General features: G+C 38.1%; 1 protein-coding gene across 11 annotated transcripts in view; it reads left to right on the top strand.

The window, feature by feature from the left end:
* Positions 1–807: 807 nt before the first annotated feature.
* Positions 808–24,173, top strand: part of LOC113542749 (spermatogenesis-associated protein 13) — a 71,852-nt gene continuing 48,486 nt past the window's right edge. For 5 of the 11 annotated variants that reach the window (XM_026940463.3, XM_026940462.3, XM_026940461.3 and 2 more), the window contains exons 1-5: positions 808–1,081; positions 3,979–5,528; positions 6,016–6,312; positions 7,702–7,837; positions 8,541–8,641. In XM_026940463.3, the coding sequence (XP_026796264.1) occupies positions 4,047–5,528; positions 6,016–6,312; positions 7,702–7,837; positions 8,541–8,641 (2,016 nt within the window). In that variant the 5' untranslated portion in view covers positions 808–1,081; positions 3,979–4,046. The remainder of the gene's footprint in view (positions 1,082–3,978; positions 5,529–6,015; positions 6,313–7,701; positions 7,838–8,540; positions 8,642–24,173) is intronic. The other 6 variants (XR_003404347.3, XM_026940466.3, XM_026940464.3 and 3 more) reach the window with 2 other exon arrangements.

Raw genomic sequence — 24,173 nt, 5'->3', positions numbered from 1 at the left:
TTATATTATTATACTATATAGTGTACATCATCTATATTTTGTGATTTATTTTGATCATATAAAAACTAAAACACCTTTAAAATCATGTTTTCATATGTGTGCATCTCTTGTATATCAGTGTAATGGCCTCATACCAATCTCACCAACCATACTGATATATTATTTGTAACATGGTGATATATTGTGTAGAGTGTTTGGTGTCATGAAACATTGGCTATTGTGCCTAATGTGATGATGACAAACATACTTAGGTAGACGGACAGAAACACAATTGCTCTGGTAGTCACACACAGACAGAGCGGGAAGCATGTATGGCAGAGATATTTACATACAGTCAGCCAGGCTTCCTGCCTTTGTCAAGCAGAGAGCATTTTTTAGACCCATTGATGTAAGATCCACTCTTTCCTGTGTATAGGATGGGGGAGGTTGAGGGATGCCGATTGTGTATAATAGTACCAAAACAGGAGAAAAATGTTTCAAATATTTAGGCTATATATCTTCTTGAGTACACGTGTTTTAAGTTTCTAGAGTGTGTCCCATGATGTGATGTGACAATAGGGATGTGTGAGTTGACCATTGAAATCACTAGATAAAGAATTTGGTTTAAAAGTTATTTATCAGTAAAATACAATATAACATATTTTATATATATATATATTTGACCAAAGTTTTACGTGATCAAAGTAACGCCAATGATGATAAAGGATAACAATGGCAAAAATAACTGATCTGAGAATAAATCACTACTGTGTGTGTGTGTGTGTGTGTGTGTGTGTGTGTGTGCGTGCGTGTGTGTGCGCGCGCTTGTCGCATATCTGAGTGTCGGGGTCTGTTCATTGTCTTAAGGGCGAGAGTTCAGCAATTTTACTGCTGACTATTCTTCGGAAAAGCGGACATTTTAAGTACTCCAGCCTCGAGGGGAACTTGAAGATTTAGCTATCTTGAGCGCTATATATTATAAATACAAATAAACACTAAATATGGGTGTTCAGTGCTGCTAGCAAAGTTCATCATCTCGCTACTCTTCGGAGGTAGGACTGACTTTACACATCTGGCATCCTGATGGCAAGACTTACCTGAGGTAAACATTTCATATATTCATTTGCTTGCTAATATTACGAGGCTCTAATAATTTCAAAAATGTTGATTCGTTCTGTAAATAAAGCGCATTCTAACAACAGGTGTAATGTCTTTTTAGACCGTAAAATATCACACCTAGTTAAAAGGCAGCCACCCCGGAGCACGCTTAGTGTTAAACGTATGCGTAGAGTTGAGAGGGACACAAACTCAGGCCACTGTACGATTTCACTTGGCACCGTAGATGTTAAACACTGTAGATGTTCTTTTAAAAGTATAAGAATTGAGGAAGACCCGTACTCCTATAAATAAACTGTTCTAGAAACTATACCACATTATCTGTAATTTAATATGCAAGAAAAAGAACAGGTGAGGTGAATGTAAGAATACGCTACAGGGGATTTGGACAGTGACACAATTTTTGTAATTTTGCTTCTGTACACCGCCACAATGGATCTGAAATGAAACAGTCAAGATGTGAAGTGTAGACTTTCAGCTTTAATTCAAGGGGTTTAAAAAAAAGATTGTAACCATTTAGGAATTATAGCCAATTTTTGCAGAGTTCCTCCATTGTCACAGGCTCAAAAGTAATTGGACAATTGCCTGATAAGCAGTTTCATGGCCAGTTGTGGTTTCCTCATTATTTCATGACAGATTAAGGAGATAAAAGGTCTGGAGTTGATTCCAAGTGTTGAATTTGCATTTGGTAGCTGTTCATGTGAACTCTCATTATGTGGTCCAAAGAGGTGTTGATGCAAGTGAAGGCCATCATTAGGCTGAAAAAACAAAACAGACCTATCAGAGAGATAGCAGAAACTTTAGGAGTGGCTAAATCAACAATTTGGTACATTCTTAAAATGAAGGAATGCAAAGGGAGCTCAGCAAAACCAAAAATCCTGGAAGACTAAGGATGAAACTAAAGTGGATGATCACAGAATTCTTCCATGAGCCAAAGCGTACCACATCATCTGTCAAACATGGTGGAGGAAGTGTTATGGCATGGGCGTGTATGGCTGCCAGTGGATCTGGGTCACTGGTGTTAATTGATGATAGGATTATGCTTCACAGTACAGATGAATAATGACGCAAAACATATCACAAAAGCAGCCCAAGAGCTTCTTAAGGCCAAAAAATGGCAAATGTACTTAAATTGCAAAGTCAGTCACCTGACCTCAACCGAATTGAGCATGCTTTTCACTTACTGAAGACAAAACTGAAGACAGAAAGACCCACTAACAAGAAGCAACTGAAGGCAGCTGCAGTAAAGGCCTGGCAAAGAATGTAAGAATGTTTAAGAATGTACCAAATTGTTGATTTGGCCACTCCTAAAGTTTCTGCTGTTTCTCTGATAGATCTGTTTTGTTTTTCAGCTTAATGATGAGCTCTTTCACTTGCATCGACAGCTCTTTGGACCGCATAATGAGAGTTCGCATGAACAGCTACCAAATGCAAATTCAGCACTTGGAATCAACTCCAGGCCTTTTTATGTCTTTAATTTGTCATGAAATAATGAGGAAACAGACCACATCCTTAATTTGTCATGAAATAATGAGTAAACAGATCACATCTAACCATGAAACTGCTTATCAGGCAATTGTCCAATTACTTTTGAGCCTGTGAAAATGGAGGAACAATGTAAAAATTGGCTGTAATTCGTAAATGGTTTCTGTATTTCTTTTAACCCCTTGAATTAAAGCCGAAAGTCTATACCTCAGTCACATTGATTGCTTCATTCCAAATCCATTGTGGTGGTACACAGTGGTAAAATTCAGTGAAAATTCGGTAATATATATATATATATATATATATATTCTACACCTCCTTTCATTCAATAAATGCGTCTCTTTAAAGCAATATAGATGATATGCTGAAGACAAAAAAGGCACTGTTTAAATGTAGCTGTTTAAGCACACTTTCACTGGGGGTTGTAACATTACCTGCTGCTAGCCTTTAATTCATATAAGCACTGCTGTGGAATCAAATCATCACTGGGATTTGTTTGAGGGACGGACTCTCTGGGTGCTCTTATAGGTAGAACTTTCTTCTGACAAGCACAGAAAATTCAGATATATTATTCAAATACAGAATTAAAAATTCCTGTCACACAGTTATGTACACTCTATACAAATCCAATTCTGATCAGCCTAATAGATATAGTGAGGAAGAAGTTGAGGGCATGGAGACGTATGATCCTAGTCCAGCTGCAAAGAAGCAGAAATGTCATACATTTGAGAATGTGTGTTGAAAGGTAACGTTTGGGTGCATCTTAAAATACATTTCAATCTAGTTAAAGCAAAGATAAGTAAAATGTTATTAGCAGCCGTGCCATAAAGTAATATTTTTCATTAGCGGAAAGTTTTTTGTTCTTGGCAGTTTGTTGCATTTTATAGGCTTGTTGACATTTTTTTTTTAATTTATGTTTATTTACATGTTGACTATGTTAAAAAATGTTAATTAAATGTTAATTTTACTTGATGGTGTCATTCTTGTATAGCCCAATATAAAGCATTAATATATGACCAGAATTACATTCATTTGTCTGGTAAACTGCATCATTCCTAACACTGTGACAGAAACAGTGTATATATAATAAATATATTTATGGCATTTGGCAGACATCCTTATCCAGAGCAACTTACAATTATCTCATTTATACAACTGAACCCAGCAGTGGTAGCTTGGTGGTGCTGAGATTTGAACTTTCAACCTTCTGATCAGAAGCCCAACGCCTTAACCACTGAGCTTTTAATGGCTGGCACAGTGGTTGATTTCTTTAGCTTGTGTATAACAATAAACTAACCAAACATCCTCAAAACACTTACAGCTTACTGCAACAACTGGTGATGAAAGGTTTCATTACTGTTTATTAATGTCTTTTATTTTTTAATATCTTTCTCTCAGACAATCAGGTGGACCACAAAGATGTCGTCTCTTACAGCTGAAAGCTGACATCATACCTTGTCAAGAGAATGGATAACATAGAAAGCTCTGTGTCTGATTGTAATGTTTCGAATGGGTATGTCAACAAAGTCTTCAGTGTTTCTCTGGACATGGAGAGTGAAACAGGGATTGTGCAAATCCGCAAATCCAAGGATCTTAAGGAATCACTGGATCTGGCCTCCTTTCAGAATCCAATCAGAGAGAAAGAAGAACTGAACCGAGCATCCAAAACCACAGGCATCTGGAGGATTCTCAACCACCGGAGAATTGCCTCTGACTACGAGAGACGACCTCACTCCATGATACTTCCAGGGGAAGCATCTGCCTCCAAGCTCTCATTTACTGACAAAGTAAGAGGCTTCAAAAAGTTGAAGTCCCCTTCTGTCTTCAGAGGCAAATCTGGCAAGCTTGCCAGTGCCAAGTTCCACAGTGCACTTAAGGCTGAGACAAATGAAGACAGCAAGAACTCTCCTGCTTTGTTACACTCCCAGAGGAACATACTCAGAAATAAAGGCAAGAGGCACTCGTATGCAGGTTACACTACCGAGTTTGATTGCTCTTTTGAAGATATAGACTTTACTACTACAGTTGAGACTGATCACCAATTACCTAAGAACACAGTTAGGCAACAAAGCTGTTTTAAGACTCACACATGCACAAAGAAAGCTCACACAAACTGCAACAACTCAATTGTGACAGTCCATGAAGAACACTTTGTGAAAGATAGCCCCAAGGTACCTCTAGGAGGAAGACAGTCAAAAGGAAGTGATGTTTGGAATTACTTGAAAAGAATTTCCTTTATCGGAAAGGGAAGTTCAACTTTGTTGGAGAAGAGCTTTGACTCCATGCACACACTGGACAAAACAATCGACTCAGACTACGGCTCTGTTGACATAGAGTGCATTAAAGACTCCATGCCTGTACCTAAACAGACAGGTCCAGATGTCAAAAGCAGCCACTTTAGGGGACTGTTTAGGTTCTTTAACAGCATGGCTGAAACTGCTCGAAAATGGAGGAACTCATCCAGACCCTTCTCACCTCCTGAAGGTGAATGCCCCAATATTGGCTCAGCAAGAACACAACAGATTCAAGAATTTCATCACACTAAAGCTAATGCACTAAAGAGAGAAGATGAGGCTTTCACTAAGACTGCCTTTACCCCTGACGTATGTGAGGTGATCTCACCTGCTGAAGTTTTAAACAGGTCCCCACATGTGGTGCCGAAATCCTGGAAAGCATGGCCAGACTCGTCAAGCACTAATGGATTCTCCGATGGGACAGAATCACAACACACCTCCACTCACACCTCTCTTGCCACCATTGAGAACCACCAGAGAAGCGATGGCCAAGAAGGAAGTTCTCTGTCTGAGCCTGAGCTTCAGTTTGACCTACATGAACAAAGTGAATCTGAGTCTTCTGGCATCTCAGATAAAGCCAAAGGACAGACAAATGGTGAAAAAAGGGGTATTTGCAGTGATATCATTCCAGACTGTCCAGATGAAATATTTAAGGTAAGATATAGTATGGAATGCTTATCCTGCCTTTTGTTTTTAGTCTCTGGGTGCTTTGTTTTTACTGTTTTACATCTTAAAAGTTTGCAAGAGTGTTATATTGTACTAAAATCATCTCCACCATTAATCATTCATTATATCTTGTGATAACTGTGTGCTTTTCATCCCATGACTAACCAGTTTAAATTTGCACAACAGTTCAGTTTCTTCTTAAAAAAATAATAAGATGAATATTTAGGTGAATAAGATGAATATAAGGAATGATATTTTTGCTCTACATATTGGACATTACGTAGAGCAGTTTAGTGGAACACAGAAAACAGCAGCCAAGAAGCTCCATTTAACCTCCCTCAAGCTATCCATCAGGGAAATATGCTATTTGTAACAGGTGTTTATCAAATAACTTGTACAGCTTAATTACCTTGCCAGTTCTCTTTTGGATCACTCAATTTTTCTCTCTCTCATAACCTCATATCCCTGAAACTAGGTCTCAGCAGGTGGCTGTTGTATGAGTGAGGGAAGTCCAGGAAGCTTCAGAACCTGTAGAACAATGAGATTGTCCCTTATGAAAAAGCCTTGGCACTGGCCTGCTTCAGACTATGTGATCAGGCCAAGCTTTAAGTGTCCCATCATAAAGGAGGGGGTTATCTCCTCTGGATTGGAGGAGCACTGTGCACCAGTGCTTCAGCCACCAGTTTCAAGGATACCTAATCCTCTCAGGAGACCCTGCTCTTTCGTAGAGGGATGTGCTCCCATCCAGCTTGACAGAGTACCAGCGCACCGAGTAAGCCATAGATTTATTCAGATAGTGGGTGTGTCTATAAAGGTTTCTAGTCTCCCTTGTCATTTCAAAATATCTTGTAGTAGTTGACACTTGAACATCTGGAGGAGGCCATTTACATTGAGCCATTAAGTCAAACTGATAGTTACGTGAGCAGTGAAAAGTCTTCAAGATTCTAACACAAATCCAGTTTCCTTGAGTCAATGCTACAAGATATTTTGAAATGACAAACTGAAAAACTTCATAGGCATACACAGGCAGTTTATGAAAATTGAGGAATTGTTAGCATTTTTGATTAGAAAATATTCTCCAAATTTATTTCAAGGCTAATCGTCATGAATTAGTGCTTGGATTTGGATTGAACTGATATTAAAAATTAACGCTGGTTGATTATAATAAGCCATTTAGGCTTATGTCATCGTTTGAATGTCTCTTTTTCCAGTAAATAATGCCATATCTAAAAATGCTAACAACATCTGATCTCTGTGGAGTACTTCTCTTGCTGGTAAACTAATTAGACTTTATGAATAACACAGTGAAAGGGTACAACTTATATATTGTAGTACTAGAGGAATGTAGTATATACTGTTCTATTTGCAAAATACTGATAGACAAAAAAATGCACATAGAGTACCCTAGAGGCTGCATGTGCTTCCCCACATTGCAGGTGCGACTACTTATGGAAAATCACAAACCTGTCCCCACAAACTTTTCTTAATTCTTGCCGTATTTAGATACTTTACTGAGAAAACTTTTGACTGGTATGATGTTGACTGGTAAGATGCTCTCATAAATAAAATACAGTACTGCTCTTCTCAATACAAAGAAAATGCATGCGCTTTTTTACACACACCACACGTGGTAGCTCCCTTAATAAACTATTATTGGATGCTGCTTTTTATTCCTCTGTGCTTCTGCTGGCCATTCCACTCATCTTCCTTTAAGTCTTTATCTAATTTTTCACTCCACCACTTCACCTGAAAATAATTCAGAAATGCAGGGTGCTTTCTCATCTTTTAGTATGTTTGCTAATTCCAGACCAGAGTGCACAAAACTGTTTAAAAAAAAAAAGAAAAAATGCTGCCATCCATCATACATAGCATGTTTGATTTACTCTCAGCCATTGTGCGGAATCAGAGGTGCATCACATGGAATGGCAACGAAGCCACCTCCCTCATAAGCAGTGTTACACTGGCTGTTCTGGTTCATACTTGCCTAACCAGACTGTGTGAAAAGCCTTAACACATCTGGGTTTGATTCAAATGGACTAAATACTGCATATGTGAAAGCACCCTTAGAGAATTCATCAGTTTGTTAGAGTTAGCAGTGCTGAAAATCTTGATATTTATGACACCAGGTGGTTAGCATCTAATATGATCTAGTGAATTTCAGGCCCTTTCTCGCCCTCCTGGCATGTCACCTCAAGACCCTCCTTTTAAAGTGGTCCTGCAGAGGTCCCATTCACTTCCTCTTCCGCAGAATGCCATGTCTGGGTCAACGGTAGCCAGCTTGCTGCTAGACCAAACAGGTACAGTGTTACACCTGATACCAGCTGTGCAACAGATGTGTTGGGACACACACACTATATACTATATACTAGATATTTCAAAACATTATTTACAAGCACACTGTATTAGACAGTATAAATATACACTGTATGGGGAATTGCTATACAGTATGTAACAGCACTGAACACAATGACAGTCAGGTCTTCTTTTGTACCCACTCCTTGGGCCTCTTTTGTCAAGCTAGATGTAAGCTAGACGAAAAGATTTGTTCATAAATCGTTCGTACGAGCATTTACACAAGAAATTTGGCATTCATGAAAATTCCATAATTTTGGAAAATCATTCGTATCCTACTCGTGCTCCTGAGGGTGTGTAAATTTATGCATAAGAAGATTAACTTCAAATCATATAAATTACATGGATTACTGACATTTTACATATGGATTATACTGTCATGTTTAAATTGCTTATTTATTTACAATTGCAGCATTTAGAAGACGTCCTTATTCAGAGTGACTTATAGAACTGCTTTGGAGCTGTGATTAAGACATTAAACTAGTAATCAGAAGGATGTTAGTTGGGCTCTTAGTAAGGCCCTTAGCTCTAAAATGCTTGGGATTAAAACATTTGTCAAATAGAAACAGTTTTAGTGAATGTACTACACAGTATAGTATTGAACAAGTCTGTGTTAATACTGGATTAAAGTATTCATCTTTTCTGCAGCTGAGTCTGTTAGACAATCAGCCACTGTCCAGAGCAGCAATGGAAGCACAAGTCGGAGAAAATTGCTCAGACCTGGTTCTGGACCTCTGCAAGTGAACGTGGTGAGTAATGTATCATAGGCAATTATAAAAAAAAAAAAGTGGTGGTGCAGCAGTTAATAATCCTCAAACTGTCTTCAGGTGACTCCTCTTTGTTTTGTGATTGCTTGGTTTAAACGGAACCAGAGGGTCTAGTGCAAATCTTTCTAGAATCTTTGCTCATGCCATAAGTCCACTTATGCTGTTCAATCTCTCTCTGTTTGCTGATGGTTGATGTTTCTATGATGTTTACTTGGATTGTGTTGGCTTTGGTTATAGTGATTTAAAAGTCTTTGCTTTTGTGAAGTCCTTGTCTGACTGGCTAAATGTAACATGGTAGGTGCACTCATTTGTGTTGTTTCAAGCTTCTTTTGCAGTGGATGTCTTATGACTAAGCTAGCTAGGAAAGATTTGCACAGTTGTTTTCTGAATTTAAAGAAAGTTTTGACTGATAATGTTGGAGCCTTTTTTAATGCTATATTGCAGAATATGCACCCACACCAAAAAAAAAAAAAAAAAGCAGTTGGCAGTCATCCATTCCATCATGTGATTTAGCTAACATAATTAAGTCATATATTTAAAAAAAAAGCCACAAATGCAGAAAGAGAAAGGAAAAAATAGTCCTACCAAGCACCAGGTGACCAAGTGGTCATGACAAAATAGCCAAACGTCTAGAGAGCTAGAGCTTGTAAGTTGTCTGATTAGTGCCCCTTTACCCCATTTCATTGCATATGAAGAGTCAGTGTTTGGTAGTAAGAAACTGCCCTTGTGCTGTTTTCCTTTGGAACACAATAATTAACTGATGTGAATCTATTCAAGTCTTTCACTTTTTAAGCTACAATACCAGCTTACTTAGCATATTTCCTGGTGGGAAGAGGTGTAATATATTGTACAAGCATACACAACACAAACATGCACACACAAATGTGACCAGGCTTTATTGCATTCAGCTGCAGAGGTATTTATGTTTGTTCATTTTGCATATCATACATTCTCACTGGGGGCTGAGCCCTCCTAAAGGTTAAACCTTATAATCGCCCTTATGGTAGATAGATTTTCTGTTAATCTCTTACCTCTCTAATGTCCTGATGTAAGGTTTGCGTACATAAAAACACTTTCACATTACCAAAATAGCATGTATTGTCCATTTTGTGTGCTGAACTTCATTTGGGACAGTTTTACTTAATGATGCAAAATACTGGGCAGCATTAATATAAATTGAATAATTTTGCATTAGCAGTGTGATTGACTTAGTCTAGAAGACTGGGAATCACTGGGAACAGCAACTGCACACACAAATTAATACATGCAAAGGACAGGTATTAAATTCTGTTCTATTATTAAAATAAGACAGAACTGGACCATCGAGCAATGGAAGAAGGTGGCCTGGTCTGATGAATCATGTTTTCTTTTACATCATGTGGATGGCCCAGAGATGGCACCAGGATGCTCTATGGGAAGAAGGCAAGCTCTGGGCAATGTTCTGCTGGGAAACCTTGGGTCCTGGCATTCATGTGGATGTTACTTTGACACGTACCACCTACCTAAACATTGTTGCAGACCAAGAACACCCCTTCAGAAGTCTCTTTGAGATCCACACTTGCTGTGACAATCGAGAACAATTAGACCATGCAAAAAAAAAAAAAAACTTATTTCCATGTTTTTATATTTTTCTCCCTACTTTGCACATATTTGTGCAATTATTATGTATCACCCATACACACCCCACTAAAGTTAGTTATTTGTTATTTGGGATCGTAGAAAGAAGTTGCCAACTTTTACAGTCAGCCATACCATTTACACTTTTGACCCCTTGTTACTGTGATATGGGAGACACCTGAAAAATACACTTTTATTTCATTTATGCTAAAGTAATGTATAAAACTTGCTCGGCAGGAAAGCCAGTTGGATGTGCAAGACATGGTTACTTTTGCTTCAAAGCAGCTTCATCTAGGTGAAGTCTGACATGTGAAATTGGAACCTCAGTCTTTTAAGCCAATAGAAAACAAGGTCAGGACTGTGGTTTTCTCCAGGCAGTAAAAAATGGAAGCACTGGTAACATATCACTACAGGTGTAGACAGTTTATTATTATGTGCAACATCTTACATGGACTGCAGACACTTAATTTAGTAACAACTGTATAAGAATAGCTTATACACTATAAATCCAATACTGTCTGTATATTGCAGTTTAGTTTTAGTTTAACCAATACAGATTTTATTATATATGCTAACTGCTTTCTTCTACATAACCATGATTCTCTCATGTCACTGTGATTTGACAGAGAGAGTAATACTATCCCTCCCACCCAGAGAGCAGATCCACTTTTGCTCTCTTGTACTCCTGGCCATGGATTGCAGTAGCATTATAAGTCTCCGAACTCATGATCTCCTCATTATAAGGTGAATCCTTTTCTGTGCTTGAAAAACTTTATTTCTTTTGCAGCATCAGTAAAGTCATGGTGCAGATGATTAATTTGATCATTCAGGACAATATTCTCACCTGTCTGATTTCTTTAGAATTAGTCTTTATGTGTCTATAGAAAGCTTCTTTTGTCTGAGCCCAGGAGTTAAACAGAAGGCAAGTTACAAGTTGCAGGTTGTGGCTTAAGGCCAGGTTGAGTCGTAGTGATAAACAATGATGGTAGCAAAATGTCAATGAGGGTGGAAGAAAGAGCCTCAGGCAGCAATGCAGAAGTGTTACAGTCAGTGGCTATACCCCAAGTGGCTTTTATTAGAAACATAGTGTGCAACATCATGTGCAGAAATGCACTGCTGCAGTGATATAGCTGTCAAGTATCACAGTTTATTATCACATTTATTACAACAATGTGAATAAGTAATAAAATGTACATGTAACTATCATTAAGGCTGCTGCTCATGTTATTTTTCCATTAGCAAAAGCTGTAGCATTTGCATTAACTCTGTGTGAAAATGGTTTGCATCGTGTTGAAGTAAAATAGGTGTACAATTTCTTTGCTGGCAGTCAATCAAGTTCAAATATTAAAATAATTTTAACACTAGCCACATTAGGCAACACCCCATGTAGGCAGATCTTGAGTCTCTTCCTGTTTCAAGATGCAAAGCCCCTCCACACTTCTCAATGTTGAAGTCAGAATGAGAATCCTAGAAGAATAACAATTATTCCTCTTCTCCAGGCATTAAAGCGGTCAGACAGATTTTTACAAGCATACTGTATTGTATTGCACTGTGTTGTGTTTTTTAGTACCTCTCCAGGCTGTACTAAATATTTTACATATTTTACACTCCTGTCTTCATTTTGAATAAATAACTTTCTGAACACCACTGAGAACATCACTATAATTTTGAAGCATGTGGGACATTGTGAGATGGTGAATGAATTGAGAATGACTTATTGCAAATAAACACTTAATGAGGTTAACTGAGAATGTGCTGCTGATTTAACACAGTTGTTCAGATGGCAGTTAGAGAAATTATTTGCATAATTTCTAAATGATCTTACATTAGCATTAGAAAACTCCAAGGAAAACTGAAGTACCTTTATGCGATCTTGTTTGGTGTCTTGATGTGGTAAAACTTTTAGCTAATTTATTGTTTATAACAACTGTTATTTTTCTTTGTATCAAAATATCCGTTGTTAGGCCTCACAGACATAGTAATAAACATTTCTATTCTAACTTTGTGATTTATGTGGCAAAGATGTCATTGTTTGTGTTGCCACAACTCAAGTTATGACACAGGTTGCTGATGTAACAAAGGGCTCATAGGGGCAGAGTAAGGACTCATGTGCAGGAGGTTTAATAACAGGCAAATGACTGTCAAAACAGTCCAGGTTGTTATCAAAAACACTTTGAGATACAGACAAATGCAAAACGCAACCAAAATCCCAAGCAGAGTCAAAATACCAGAGAAAAAACATCAACGTCAAAGGGCAAGACAAAGGCAAAAAAGGCAGGGTTATACACAAAATAGCACTGCAGAAATAACATAATAACAGAAATAACTCAGAACTGCAGAAAATTGGCTGTAAGGGTTTGTAAAGATAGAAAATTCCATGTGCTTTTCACAGTGTGCAAACAGGAAATGAGTGGAGTAATGAAAGAAGCAATTCAGAATTCAAGGGATGGCACCCTCTGGTGGTCTGGAGGGGAAATGTCTGGGTTGGATGTTAAAGAATCCCTGCCCGTACCCCGCCTTCTTCTCCCCTCCCCATTGAAGGGTGGCTTCGAAGCCAAACTCTACCTGCATCAGGGTCTTCCTCTAGGCCTGGGTGCTGGTTGGTTAGGATGTTCTCTGTGGGGCTCAGAGATGAGATCTAGAATATCTTTGGCTGGGGTCCATGAATACTCCTCAGAAATGAGACATGAAAGTTAGAGTAAGGGATAGGTATACTTGACTATGATCTCGTTTAATCCTCTGTAGTCTATGCAGGGCCTGAGTCCACCATCTTTTTCTTCAACAAGAAAGAAGCCATCATCAGCAGGTGAAGTGGATGGGTGTATGTAAACCTAGGCCAGGGCTTCAGTGATGTATTCTTCCATGGCCCTAGTTTCAGGGAAAGCAAGGGGATAAGCTCACCCTCTATGCGGAGTGGTACTTCACATATGGTCACTGGGGCAGTTCCAGGGTCGATTTGGTAGTGACTTTGACACCCTGGTCTTGCTGAACACTTCTGCATGGTCAACATAGGTTTCCAGGATCGTTAGTATTTGTCACCTTGTACGTTGATTTGGTGATCATGAAGGGTTTCCATGTGCAGTATGCCTGAGTGGATTTGGAGAGGGAGGGTGCATTTAGATACCCTCCCTCCTGCATGTGGCATGCCATTGAGGGCTTTGATCATCAGTGAGTCTGTTAGGGAAATGAGAGGTATATTTAACATCTCTGCTAAGGTTTCATCCAAGAAATTTCCACTGGAGTCAACAAGATCAGGGACGAAATCAGACTCAACACCAAAAGTGCTTTACAGGTAAGGAGATGCATTTGCTTTAAATCATGGGGGTAATGTGGTGGCTCATCTGTTCTGGACTCTTGTTTTCTTGACGTTGCAGGTAGCTTGGATATGCCCTGTGTTCCCATAGTAAAAGCACAGGCTGAAGTGTTTGTAGTGCTCCTTCTCCCCAGGAGACAGACTGGGCTGAGTGACTTCCTTGGATTCTGGTTCGTTCACGGGGACTGAGAGTGGTAAAATGGTGCTTGAGGTGGGGCTAGTTTTGTGGACTCTAAGAAGGTTGTCTGTATAGATGGCTCGCTAGATGAATTGGTTGAGCAGCAACGAATTGTCCCTACAAGCTAGCTCTAATTGTAGTGCGTTGCTGAGGCCTTGTCTAAAGACAGTCTTTAGTACTCGTTCACTGGTTCCATCCACTCTGTGCAGGCAAAGTCTGAAACTTCAAAACAAATTGAGCAGCATTTTTTTTTTTTTTTTTTTTTTACTTAGTTTCAAAGCCTGATTTCCAGTGTCCTTTCCCATTTCAGGTTGGAAAAAAAAAAACTCACAAAATTTCTGCTAAAAGCTTGAGGAGGTCTAGTTCAGAATTGTGGGATTGAAAGTAGCACTAGACTGTGTGAGTGCTCTTCTGGTAGGGTGAGCACCTGGCAAATCTTGTCAACATCCTTAGAAAAATATGCAGGGGCACTAGCAACGAGTATGGCACATTGCATGAGGAAACCCTTGCATTTACCAGGAGAACCATCATATTTTTTGTGTAATGCGAGACGAATGTGCTGTTGGTTCACTTCGGGGTTAGTGGAAATGACCGCGTTACTCACGTGGGTGGCCAGATATGGCATGGTGGGTCCTCGCTGTTCCTCTCTACAAATTCAGAGGATTTCCTCCATGGTGGTGGACATTTGCTGTTTGTGGTTGCCGAGCAACTGACCCGGGGAAGTGACAGGAATTCTGGTTACCCTGCTGGTGTGTATATGGGTTTCTCAGGGTGATAATCAAATGTTATCTTAATTTAGAAAAGTTTGATATGACCTTTTATAGGCCAGCAATTACTGATGGCATGAAATCTAATGAAATGGCTTTGTTTTAATCCCTGCAAATGTGAACCAAGTTTGAGTTGCACATTATATATCTTTCGGATAGTTTCAAATACAGTGCCTACAGAAAGTATTCACCCCCAAAGGTTATTTCTCTTCTGGCTGTGTTGCAGTATTTAGATGTCCTCAGAATTATTTGAAAATTAAAAAAATCTGCTTAGTTGGCCAACGAGATACAATTTTTTCCTTTCACCTGATGGTGACAGCAGACTGTGTTCACACAGTTAGCTAAAATGCACATTTTTTCCCCTCTGACTACACCTGGAAATTAATTTATAGAATAATATTTAGTCACTGCTACAGATAAAAGCACAAAGTTAATAGTGAGAAGGGGCAATTTCAAAAGACCTGGAAACTACTAAGCATTGAAAACAATTCATGAATTCTTGAAAGAGTTCTTAACTAAAGTGGATTTGCAACCATGTATTAAAAATGACAATTTTATTTATGATTGTTAGTTTGTCTAATTACTTTTGGTCCCTGAAATAGGGGAGACAACATATAAAATTTGATCTTTAATTCCTGTACCTTTTAGCTAATTTGGATGTAAATACCCTCAAATTAAAGCTGAATGCTCACTTTGAGCTCATATTCATTATTTAATTTTAAATCCAATAAACTGTGTTAGACATAAAGTACATGCCCTCAATTTGGAAGGACTGTCTGATCTTGGTAGTATCTGGGTTATGGCATTTTTCCCGTAACTTTCTCCTGTTTTTTCCCTCCTAACAAAGCTTCAAGGGCAGCTTCCTTGTTCCTCATAACAACGGGACTGATGTGATCTGTCATTTTAACTGTAAGACCCCCCCTCCCTCCCCACCCCAGTGTGATATTTATTATGCAGCCATATAATTGGGCATAGATGCATTTTAAATTAACACAGGTGAACCTTGTTTAAATATGTACTGTAGGTGCTAAAGAAAATTAAACACCAGTCCTAATTTACACTTTAAAAAACAAGGCTGAATACTTATCAATTAAGCAGTTTTTAGATTTTTTTTAAGGATCTAAATAATTTATGACATCTAAGTAATGTATTTATTTTTTATCTTTTATTACATTTTATTTATGTAGAGAGTCACTTAAAAAAGAGCAGGAAAAAATCCCATTCTAATATACTTAAATGTGATGTTGCAATGTAGCAAAAAGAGAAATTAGCACTAGGGAGTGAATATTTTCTGAAGGCACTGTACATCAACCTTATTCCATATAAAAATGTACTTGATTTGGTAGAAGTTGCAATGGCTTTTTATTTTATTTTTATTTTACTACTACTGCTTTCTTACAGGAAGAGAAAGGGGCAACTTACCCAGAGTGTATAAATTTTCAGTTAGTTTCAGTAAGACCTAGTTTGAGGTCCCTATTTGACAACTTCATAAACATTTTTTTATGATGTTTGTAACAAAGATATATCCACAATTGTTTCTGTAGTCAACTGCAGGTAGTGCAATTGTCTCCTTTTGTCTCCTCTCCTGATATGCAGGCTAGTGAATGTTCATTTATCTGTGGCTTTTGGCCGCGCCTTTCAAGAATAAGTGCTGGTTGAACTCATGTATATTGCCTCTCTCTCCATAAATGATGCATGTCCTATATGGAAAAAAAATCGAGAACAGTAAGTAAACCTAATGATGTCAGTATGTTAAAGAGCCTCAGCGGAATATACATGTGTAAAATTATAGACACAATAAATGACCATTTTGTTCCTCAGACAAAAAGGCTCCTCTTGATATTCTAGAATGAAAATAAATAAATAAATTGACTATTATAATGGCTATCTATTGTAAGAATGGTGACAGTGCAGTGCACACTCATTTGTGATAATTTTAGTTCTTCCCAGCTGAAGCAGGAAGTGAGCATGGATCATGAAGGGACAGAGGCTGAACAAAAGAAACAGTCTCTACAGAGGGGAAGTGGGTGGGGTGGAGGTTCTCTGCCATTAGTTATATCGCACAAATAGTGACTTGCTAATGGAGAGTAAAATTTGTATAATCATCTCATAGGAGAGACCTCAAGAGTAATTAAAAGATGCTAAATAGGTCAAGAAATGTACAGGCAGGCAGCTTGCTTTTTTTAAGCCAAAAGATTGACAACTGATACTCATTACTGAATAGCTTTTTTCTTGATGCTTCCACAAACAACTATATGCAAAACAATATGTTTTGCATTATGGCATTATGGGACCATAATGCAGATCTACATTAGAATTTTTTTTAATGAAAAGTTCTATGAACTTGTCTTGGTGTCAAGAAAGCTTAATTAAAGAAGTCAAGAGTCTAAATCCTAGTGAGATGTCATCAGTCAGTCAAATATAAACACTAATTTTCTAGGTTTTGCTTGGTAGATATATAAAGAGAACCTACTATTTGTCACTGGTGAATTTCTGCGATCTGATCCGTAAAACTGTAAAATCAGTGCATATTAGCTGCTGTAATTACTCACAGTAAAGCTACATTAGTGCTAAAAATTATTTTTCCCTATTCCATTCAGCCATTTCCATAATCCTCCTCCTATCTTCAAGGAGGGATTTTATTTATCAGTGGAGGATTCACTGACTGTGTGTAACCCTCTGTGAGGAATAGTTACTATTACACCAGTGTAGTGCTGGGAGATTTTCAGTTAGTTAAATCAAATTAATGTTTTAACACGATTTTGAAAATGTTCTAATCGAGATTAGATTGTACGTTTTATATATATATATATATATATATATATATATATATATATATATATATATATATATATATATACGCAGTTAGGTCCGGAAGTATTTGGACAATGGCAGAGTTTTGCCTTTATATACCACCACAATGGATTTGAAATAAAACAATCAAGATGTGATCGAAGTTTAGACTTTCAGCTTTATTTTAAGAGGTTCCACAAAAATATGGCATTTACCATTTAGGAATTACAGCCGTTTTCAACAAAGTACCTCCATTTTCAGGGGCTCAAAGGTATTTGGACAAAGTGACATAATTGTAAATATAACCATAATTTTAATACTTGGATGAAAATCCTACCTGAAATCTGGAGCCCATGTTCTTAAACCTCAAATTCTGAGTTTCCTCCCTGGAGATGCTTTGCCAGGCCTTCACTGCAGCCACCTTCAGTTGCTGCTTGTTTGTGGGTCTTTCTGCCTTCAGTCTTGTCTTCAGTAAGTGAAAAGCATGCTCTTTTGGGTTGAGATCAGGTGACTGACTTGGCCATTGAAGAATATTCCATTTCTTTGCCTTCAAAAAGTCTCGAGTTGCTTTTGCAGTATGTTTAGGGACATTATCCTCCTGCACTGTGAAGCGGCGTCCTATCATTTTTGTAGCATTTGGCTGAATGTGAGCAGAGAGTATAGCCCTATACACCTCAGAATTCACCTTGCTACTTCTGTCAGCAGTCACATCATCAATAAACAGCAGTGAGCCCGTTCCATTGGCAGCCATACATGCCCATGCCATAACACTTCCTCCACCATGTTTGACACGTGATGTGGTATACTTTGGATCACGAGCTGTTCCTTTCTTTTGCCATACCTTTCTCTTCCCATCATTCCGGTACAAGTTAATCTTGGTTTCATCAGTCCAAAGAATCTTATTCAAGAACATGGGAGGCTTTTTAAATGTTTACTGGCAAAGTCTAATCTGGCTTTCCTGTTCTTGAATGTTACCAGTGGTTTGCACCTTGTTGTAACCATCTGTATTTACATTCATGAAGGCGTCTCTTGATTGTGGATTTTGACAATGATACGCCTACCTTCTCCAGAGTATTCTTGACTTCTGTTGATGTTGTGAAGGGGTTTTTTCTTCACCAAGGAAAGGATTCTGCAATCATCCACTTTAGTTGTCTTCCATGGTCTTCCAGGCCTTTTGATATTGTTGAGCTCACCAGTGCTTTCTTTCGTTTTAAGAATCTACCCAACTGTTGAATTTGCCACAGTTTTTGCTATCTCTCTTATAGATTTATGTTGTTTTTTCAGCCTAATGATGGCCTCCTTCAACTTGCATTGACATCTCCTTGGACTTCATATTGGTAGCTCCAGTCGAACAGCTGTCAAATGCCAACTCAATACCTGATATCAACTCCAGACCTTTTATCTGCTTCATTTGTCTTGAAGTAACAAGGGAATGGACCGCACCTGGTCAGTTAACTTCTTGTCAGCCAATTGTCCAAATACCTTTGATCCCCTGAAAATGGGAGTACTTTGCTTAAAATGGCTGTAAATGGTAAATGCCATATTTTTGTGGAACCTCCTAAAATAAAGCTGAAAGTCTACGCTTCGATCATATCTTGACTGTTTTATTTCAAATCCATTGTGGTGTATAAAGGCAAAATCACGCAAACTCTGTCATTGTCCAGATACTTGCGGACCTGACTGTATATACAAAGTACTGTGCAAAAGTCTTAGATACCCTATTTTTTTTTAGTACAAACTTTGCTATAGATTTTTATTTTATGACTTCTACATTATTGATTCAATACAAAAACCTTTTAGATTTTCAAACATTAGCTTTACAGCACAAAATTAAATGTTACAGAAAAATGTTTGTATGTCAGTAAAGAAAGCAGCATATTACATAAGAAACCACTTTTCAAACAAAAAAACATAATGAAGGCTGCTGGGATTTGCTGCAAAAATAAGAAACAAGCGTGACAGTCAAAGTCCCCAGAAGAACTGTGGCTGGTTCTGCAACATACTCAGTAAAACTTACCAGCTAATTTCCTTATAAAACTGCACAGATTGTACCGGAGACTACTATTTTTTTTTTTAAAGTGAAGTATCGTTGCACCAGATATTGACTTTCATTTGTTACTGTTTACTGCTCTTCATAGTTTTTTTTAAATGTAGAAACATTCAATTTCATTATTTTTGAAGGCATCTTTGCTCTACAGCATTTCTTTGCATGTGCCTAAGACTTCTGCACAGTACTGCAGTACTGTATATGTGTATGTGTATTTGTGTGTGTGTGTGTGTGTGTGTTTGCATATATATACACACACACACACACACACATTATATATATATATATATATATATATATATACATATTTTTATACACATACACATAAACACCAATTTGAAGGAAAAACACAGCCTTCTTAACCTGATTTACGCCTCTTTCAGCCTGCACTACCTTCAAACACTGCAGGCTTAGATTAGAAAATAAAAAAAGCCAAGATAAACAGGCAGCACAGGACTGAGCTCATAACAAAGAAACGTTCAAATATCGCTTCAGAGATATGGAATTGGTACAGGTTTGAAAAGTCAGATGAACAAGTTTATGTAAACTACAATGTGGCATTACATCCTAAGCGGTAATTCACCGGTTAGAATTACATCATTTTTGACCTCAGCATGCTCGACAGATAAAGTGGGAAATTGGACGACCCCGTGTTTGTATTTTGTTAGCAACAAGCTAGGCAGCTAACTCGGATAAGTGACGTATATTTTCTTTCTCAAACAGCATAGTCAGTGTTTTAGATTTTACAAACAAATATATCTGTATGTTGATTAATCTAAATCTTATACTTGTATAACTCATTTAAAGGTAAGAAGTTTTACTTTGTTTATTTCTGATGCTGTTCACAGCCATATTGATTTGAAGTCACTCCGTAAACGGGGAAGAAACTTGGATTTTAGAAGAATACTACAAGTTGACTTCTCAGTTGCGGTGGCATTTCATATCACGAAAGACATGGTTCCCATTTACTCTGTCAAGAAAGAAGGGCTCAAAAATAGTAATGGCGCTATCTATAGCAAATAGTATTCTCCCTTTAAAGATCTTTTATTTAAAAGAACCATTGTTTGCGTTATTTGCTATAGATTGTGCTGTTGCTATTTTTCCAAAGTCCATTCTAATAAATAAAAAAAACTTTATAGATAAATTGCATAATTTTTCATTTGAATTATGTAAGAACAACAACAAAAAAAATCTAAATCATAATCAAGAATCGTTCATAAAATTGAATTGGCAATATCGCCTAGCACTACACCAGTGATTGTTTTTTGGTACTGGTTTCCATTTACATTCTATATATTTTTCCATATATTAATGACATTGTGACAAACTCATCAAATGTGTATTCATGAAACATTTTATTCCACCAGTCTTTTCAAGTTTAGAAATTCAAATGTGACCTTTGGTGTGCAAATGTCAGGAGGGAGCCAAGGCAGCAGTAATGGAACATTATCAGCTAGTGTGAAGAAGCCTCACATGTACTGTAGATACATACTATGTAGCATGTAGTCATGAGCCATTTTAAGAACACGTGTACCCCTGCACATTTATGCAATTATCCAATCTGCTAATCGTGTGGCAGCAGCACAATGCATAAAATCATGCAGATACAGGTCAAGAGCTTCAGTTAATGTTCACATAAAACATCAGCATGGGGGTTACACAGAATGGTATGAAAAACAAAAAACATCCAGTGAGTGGCAGTTCTGTCGGTGAAAATGCCTTCTTGATGAGAGAGATCAGAAGAGAATGACTTGACAAGGTCCATCTGACAGGAAATCTACAGTAACCCAACTCTTTACAACCATAAATTATGTGCAGAAAAGCATCTCAAAATGTGCAATACACCAAACCTTGAGGTGGATGGGCTACAACAGCAGAAGACCATGTTGGGTTCCATTCCTGTCAGCCAAGAACAGTGATCAGTGTGAGTGATCAGTTACAGCTGAGCAATGACGATCCATGAGGTCATTAATTAGCCTCAGTAACTCAGATTGTTTCTGGACTTAATATTATGCTTATCAGTAATCACCAGATGCAGGTGTGTGTCAGCGAAGGCACCACCATGCAATTAGTGCAGGAGTTTCCAAGCTAGATGCTGCGCCTTTAAGATAGTAAATGCTGAAGTACTGAACCCCATACAGTCATGGGAAAAAGAATTCCACATATTCACTGCCCACTTTATTAGGAACACTTGTACACCTGCTCATTTATGCAGTTATCCAATCAGCCAATCATGTGACATCAGCACAGTGCATAAAATGATGCAGATACAGGTCAAGAGCTTCAGTCAGTGTTCACATCAAACATCAGAATGGGGGAAAAAATGTGATCACTGTGACCGGGGCATGGTTGTTGGTGCTAGGTGGGCTTGTTTGAGTATTTCAGATACTGCTGATCATCTCGGATTTTCAGACACTACAGTCTCTAGAGGTTACACAGAATGGTGAGAAAACCAAAAAAACATCCTGTGAGTAGAGGGTCTGCAGGCACCTTATTGATGAGATAGACATCACCTGAAACACCTTATTGATGAGAGAGATCAGAGGAGAATGACCAGACTATTTTGAGCTGACAGGAAATCTATAGTAACTCAAATAAGCACTCTTTATAACTGTGATGAGCAGAAAAGCATCTTTGAAGGCACAACACATCAAACTTTGAGGTGGATGGGCTACAACAGCAGAAAAGCACATCAGTGTTCACATCAAACATCAGAATGGGATGTCAGCCAAGACATCCCATTCTCCTGTCAGCCAAGAACAAGAATCTGAGGCTATCATGGGCACAGACTCACTGAAACTGGATAGTTAAAGACTGGAAAAAGACCAGGTGATTAGAAAAAGAAATCTTAAACTGTCAGGTTGGTTGAGTCTGTGCCCATGATAGCCTCAGATTCTTGTACTTGGCTGACAGGAGTAGAACCCATTTTGGTCTTCTGCTGTTGTAGCCCATTCACCTCAAGGCTGATGTTTTGTGTATGTTGAGATGCTTTTCTGCTCACCATGGTTGTAAAGAACGCTTATGAGTTTAGAACACTAAACTGCCAAAAGTTTTGGTTTTTAGAGGTAGTCACACTTTGTAATGATTACTTAATCTTGTGCATTTCATTACTTGACTGCTAATTACTCTCTTAATGCTTGTGGAAGTAGGAAGGGTGTCCTTTTTTTCCCACCTGGTTTCTGAATGTTGGTTAACCTTTTATTAAAAAATGACTATATATTGAATTCTGTTGTGTTTTTTGTTTTCATTTGAGGTTATTTGTTTATAGAAGTTGGTGAGGACCTGAAGTTGTTATTTAGGCCCTGATAAATAAAAACGTAGAATTGAAGGAGGGTGTACTTTCTTTTTCCCATGACTGTAGTATGTGCCTGTCTTCTGCTTCCAGGGGATTGAACATTTTGGCTGTGAGATGGTGTTCTGTTCTTGCATTGCACATAAAAGTTACTACTTGAATCTAGCATCCTCATTTCCTGTCGACATATTTAACTGCGAAATGACTGTGTGTGTTAAGCAGGAGAGTTGTATGACAACTTTGTGCTAAACTGAGGGAAAAACACTCAACCACAGAAGCAGCAGTATGTATAGTATCGTTACTTATTGCATATGCTGTGTCAGATGTCAGTGTGTGACTTTGTTGGAAGGTTAGGGTATGTGTGTGCACATACACAAAAATGTCACCATGTGGTTCCCAGCATCCCTGTCAGATAGGATGGCAAAATTACTATTTATTACTTCTTTTGTTTGAGAGAGCTCAGCGCAACAGAACATAAATGAATAAAAATCTAAATTAAATTTATGTTTGGTCTTCACTGAAAATATACATTGGGTTATTCTATACATTACTTTGTGCCTAGGTGCTGGCACATCTTGTTTGTCTGATTTCTGACTAAATTTAATATAAATTAGGTCATGTATCAAATACAAGGCCTCCAGACCAAATCTGGCCTGCAGTCTTGTTTCATTTGCCCCTTGTCAACTTGGAAAAAATAATACTGAAAAGGCTTGTAGTATACTACTGCTCAACATTTCACACTATGGAGAGTTCACAGCTGATCTGTAGTGTTAGTGATTGCCATTGTACCTCATGTGTGGGCTCACAGCTCACAGTGCTGAAACATGGGTTAAAATCAACGTCTGTGTAAGTCACACTCATGAATAAAAACTATTCAGAGGCACGTCCTGTGTTGTGCTAGCAGTGGCATAACCAGAAATTAGTGGGACGAGGAAATATACAAAATAAAATCATAGTTATTTTTCTGATATGTATAATTAAATGGGTGTGACGCACTTGTGCATTTCAGGTGGATGTCAGACAGCAGCAGGAGCGGTAATGACACTAATTTGTTATTTAAGGCACAACCTACCATCAAACAATCTTTCCAAATTAATAATGTTGCCATAAAATACCTTTGACAGTTATAATTAACTAATAATGTTGTTGTTCTTTCGGCTGCTCCTGTTAGTTGGCAGAGTGGATCACCTTCCATTGTCTGCATATTGATTTGGCACAGGTTTTATGCTGGATGCCCTTCCTGACAAAACTCTCCCCATTTATCCAGGCCAGAGAGCGCACTGGCCTGTGCACCGCAAGTGGCAGGGGTTTGCGCCCAGTGTGGGGCTCAAACCCATGATCCTGAGATCAAGAGTCACTTAAATTCACATATTTACAATATATTTTTTGTGAATCCATTTATTTCTGTAAACCTGCTTTGTGACAATGTCCATTGTCAAAAGCGCTATACAAATACAATTGAATTGAATTGAATTGAAGAGTACCATGCTCTACAAACTGAGCTAGT

This window comes from Pangasianodon hypophthalmus, chromosome 7 (assembly GCF_027358585.1).
Source record: "Pangasianodon hypophthalmus isolate fPanHyp1 chromosome 7, fPanHyp1.pri, whole genome shotgun sequence".
In the NCBI taxonomy this organism is placed as follows: domain Eukaryota; kingdom Metazoa; phylum Chordata; class Actinopteri; order Siluriformes; family Pangasiidae; genus Pangasianodon; species Pangasianodon hypophthalmus.
This window is presented reverse-complemented; position numbering and strand designations above follow the sequence as displayed.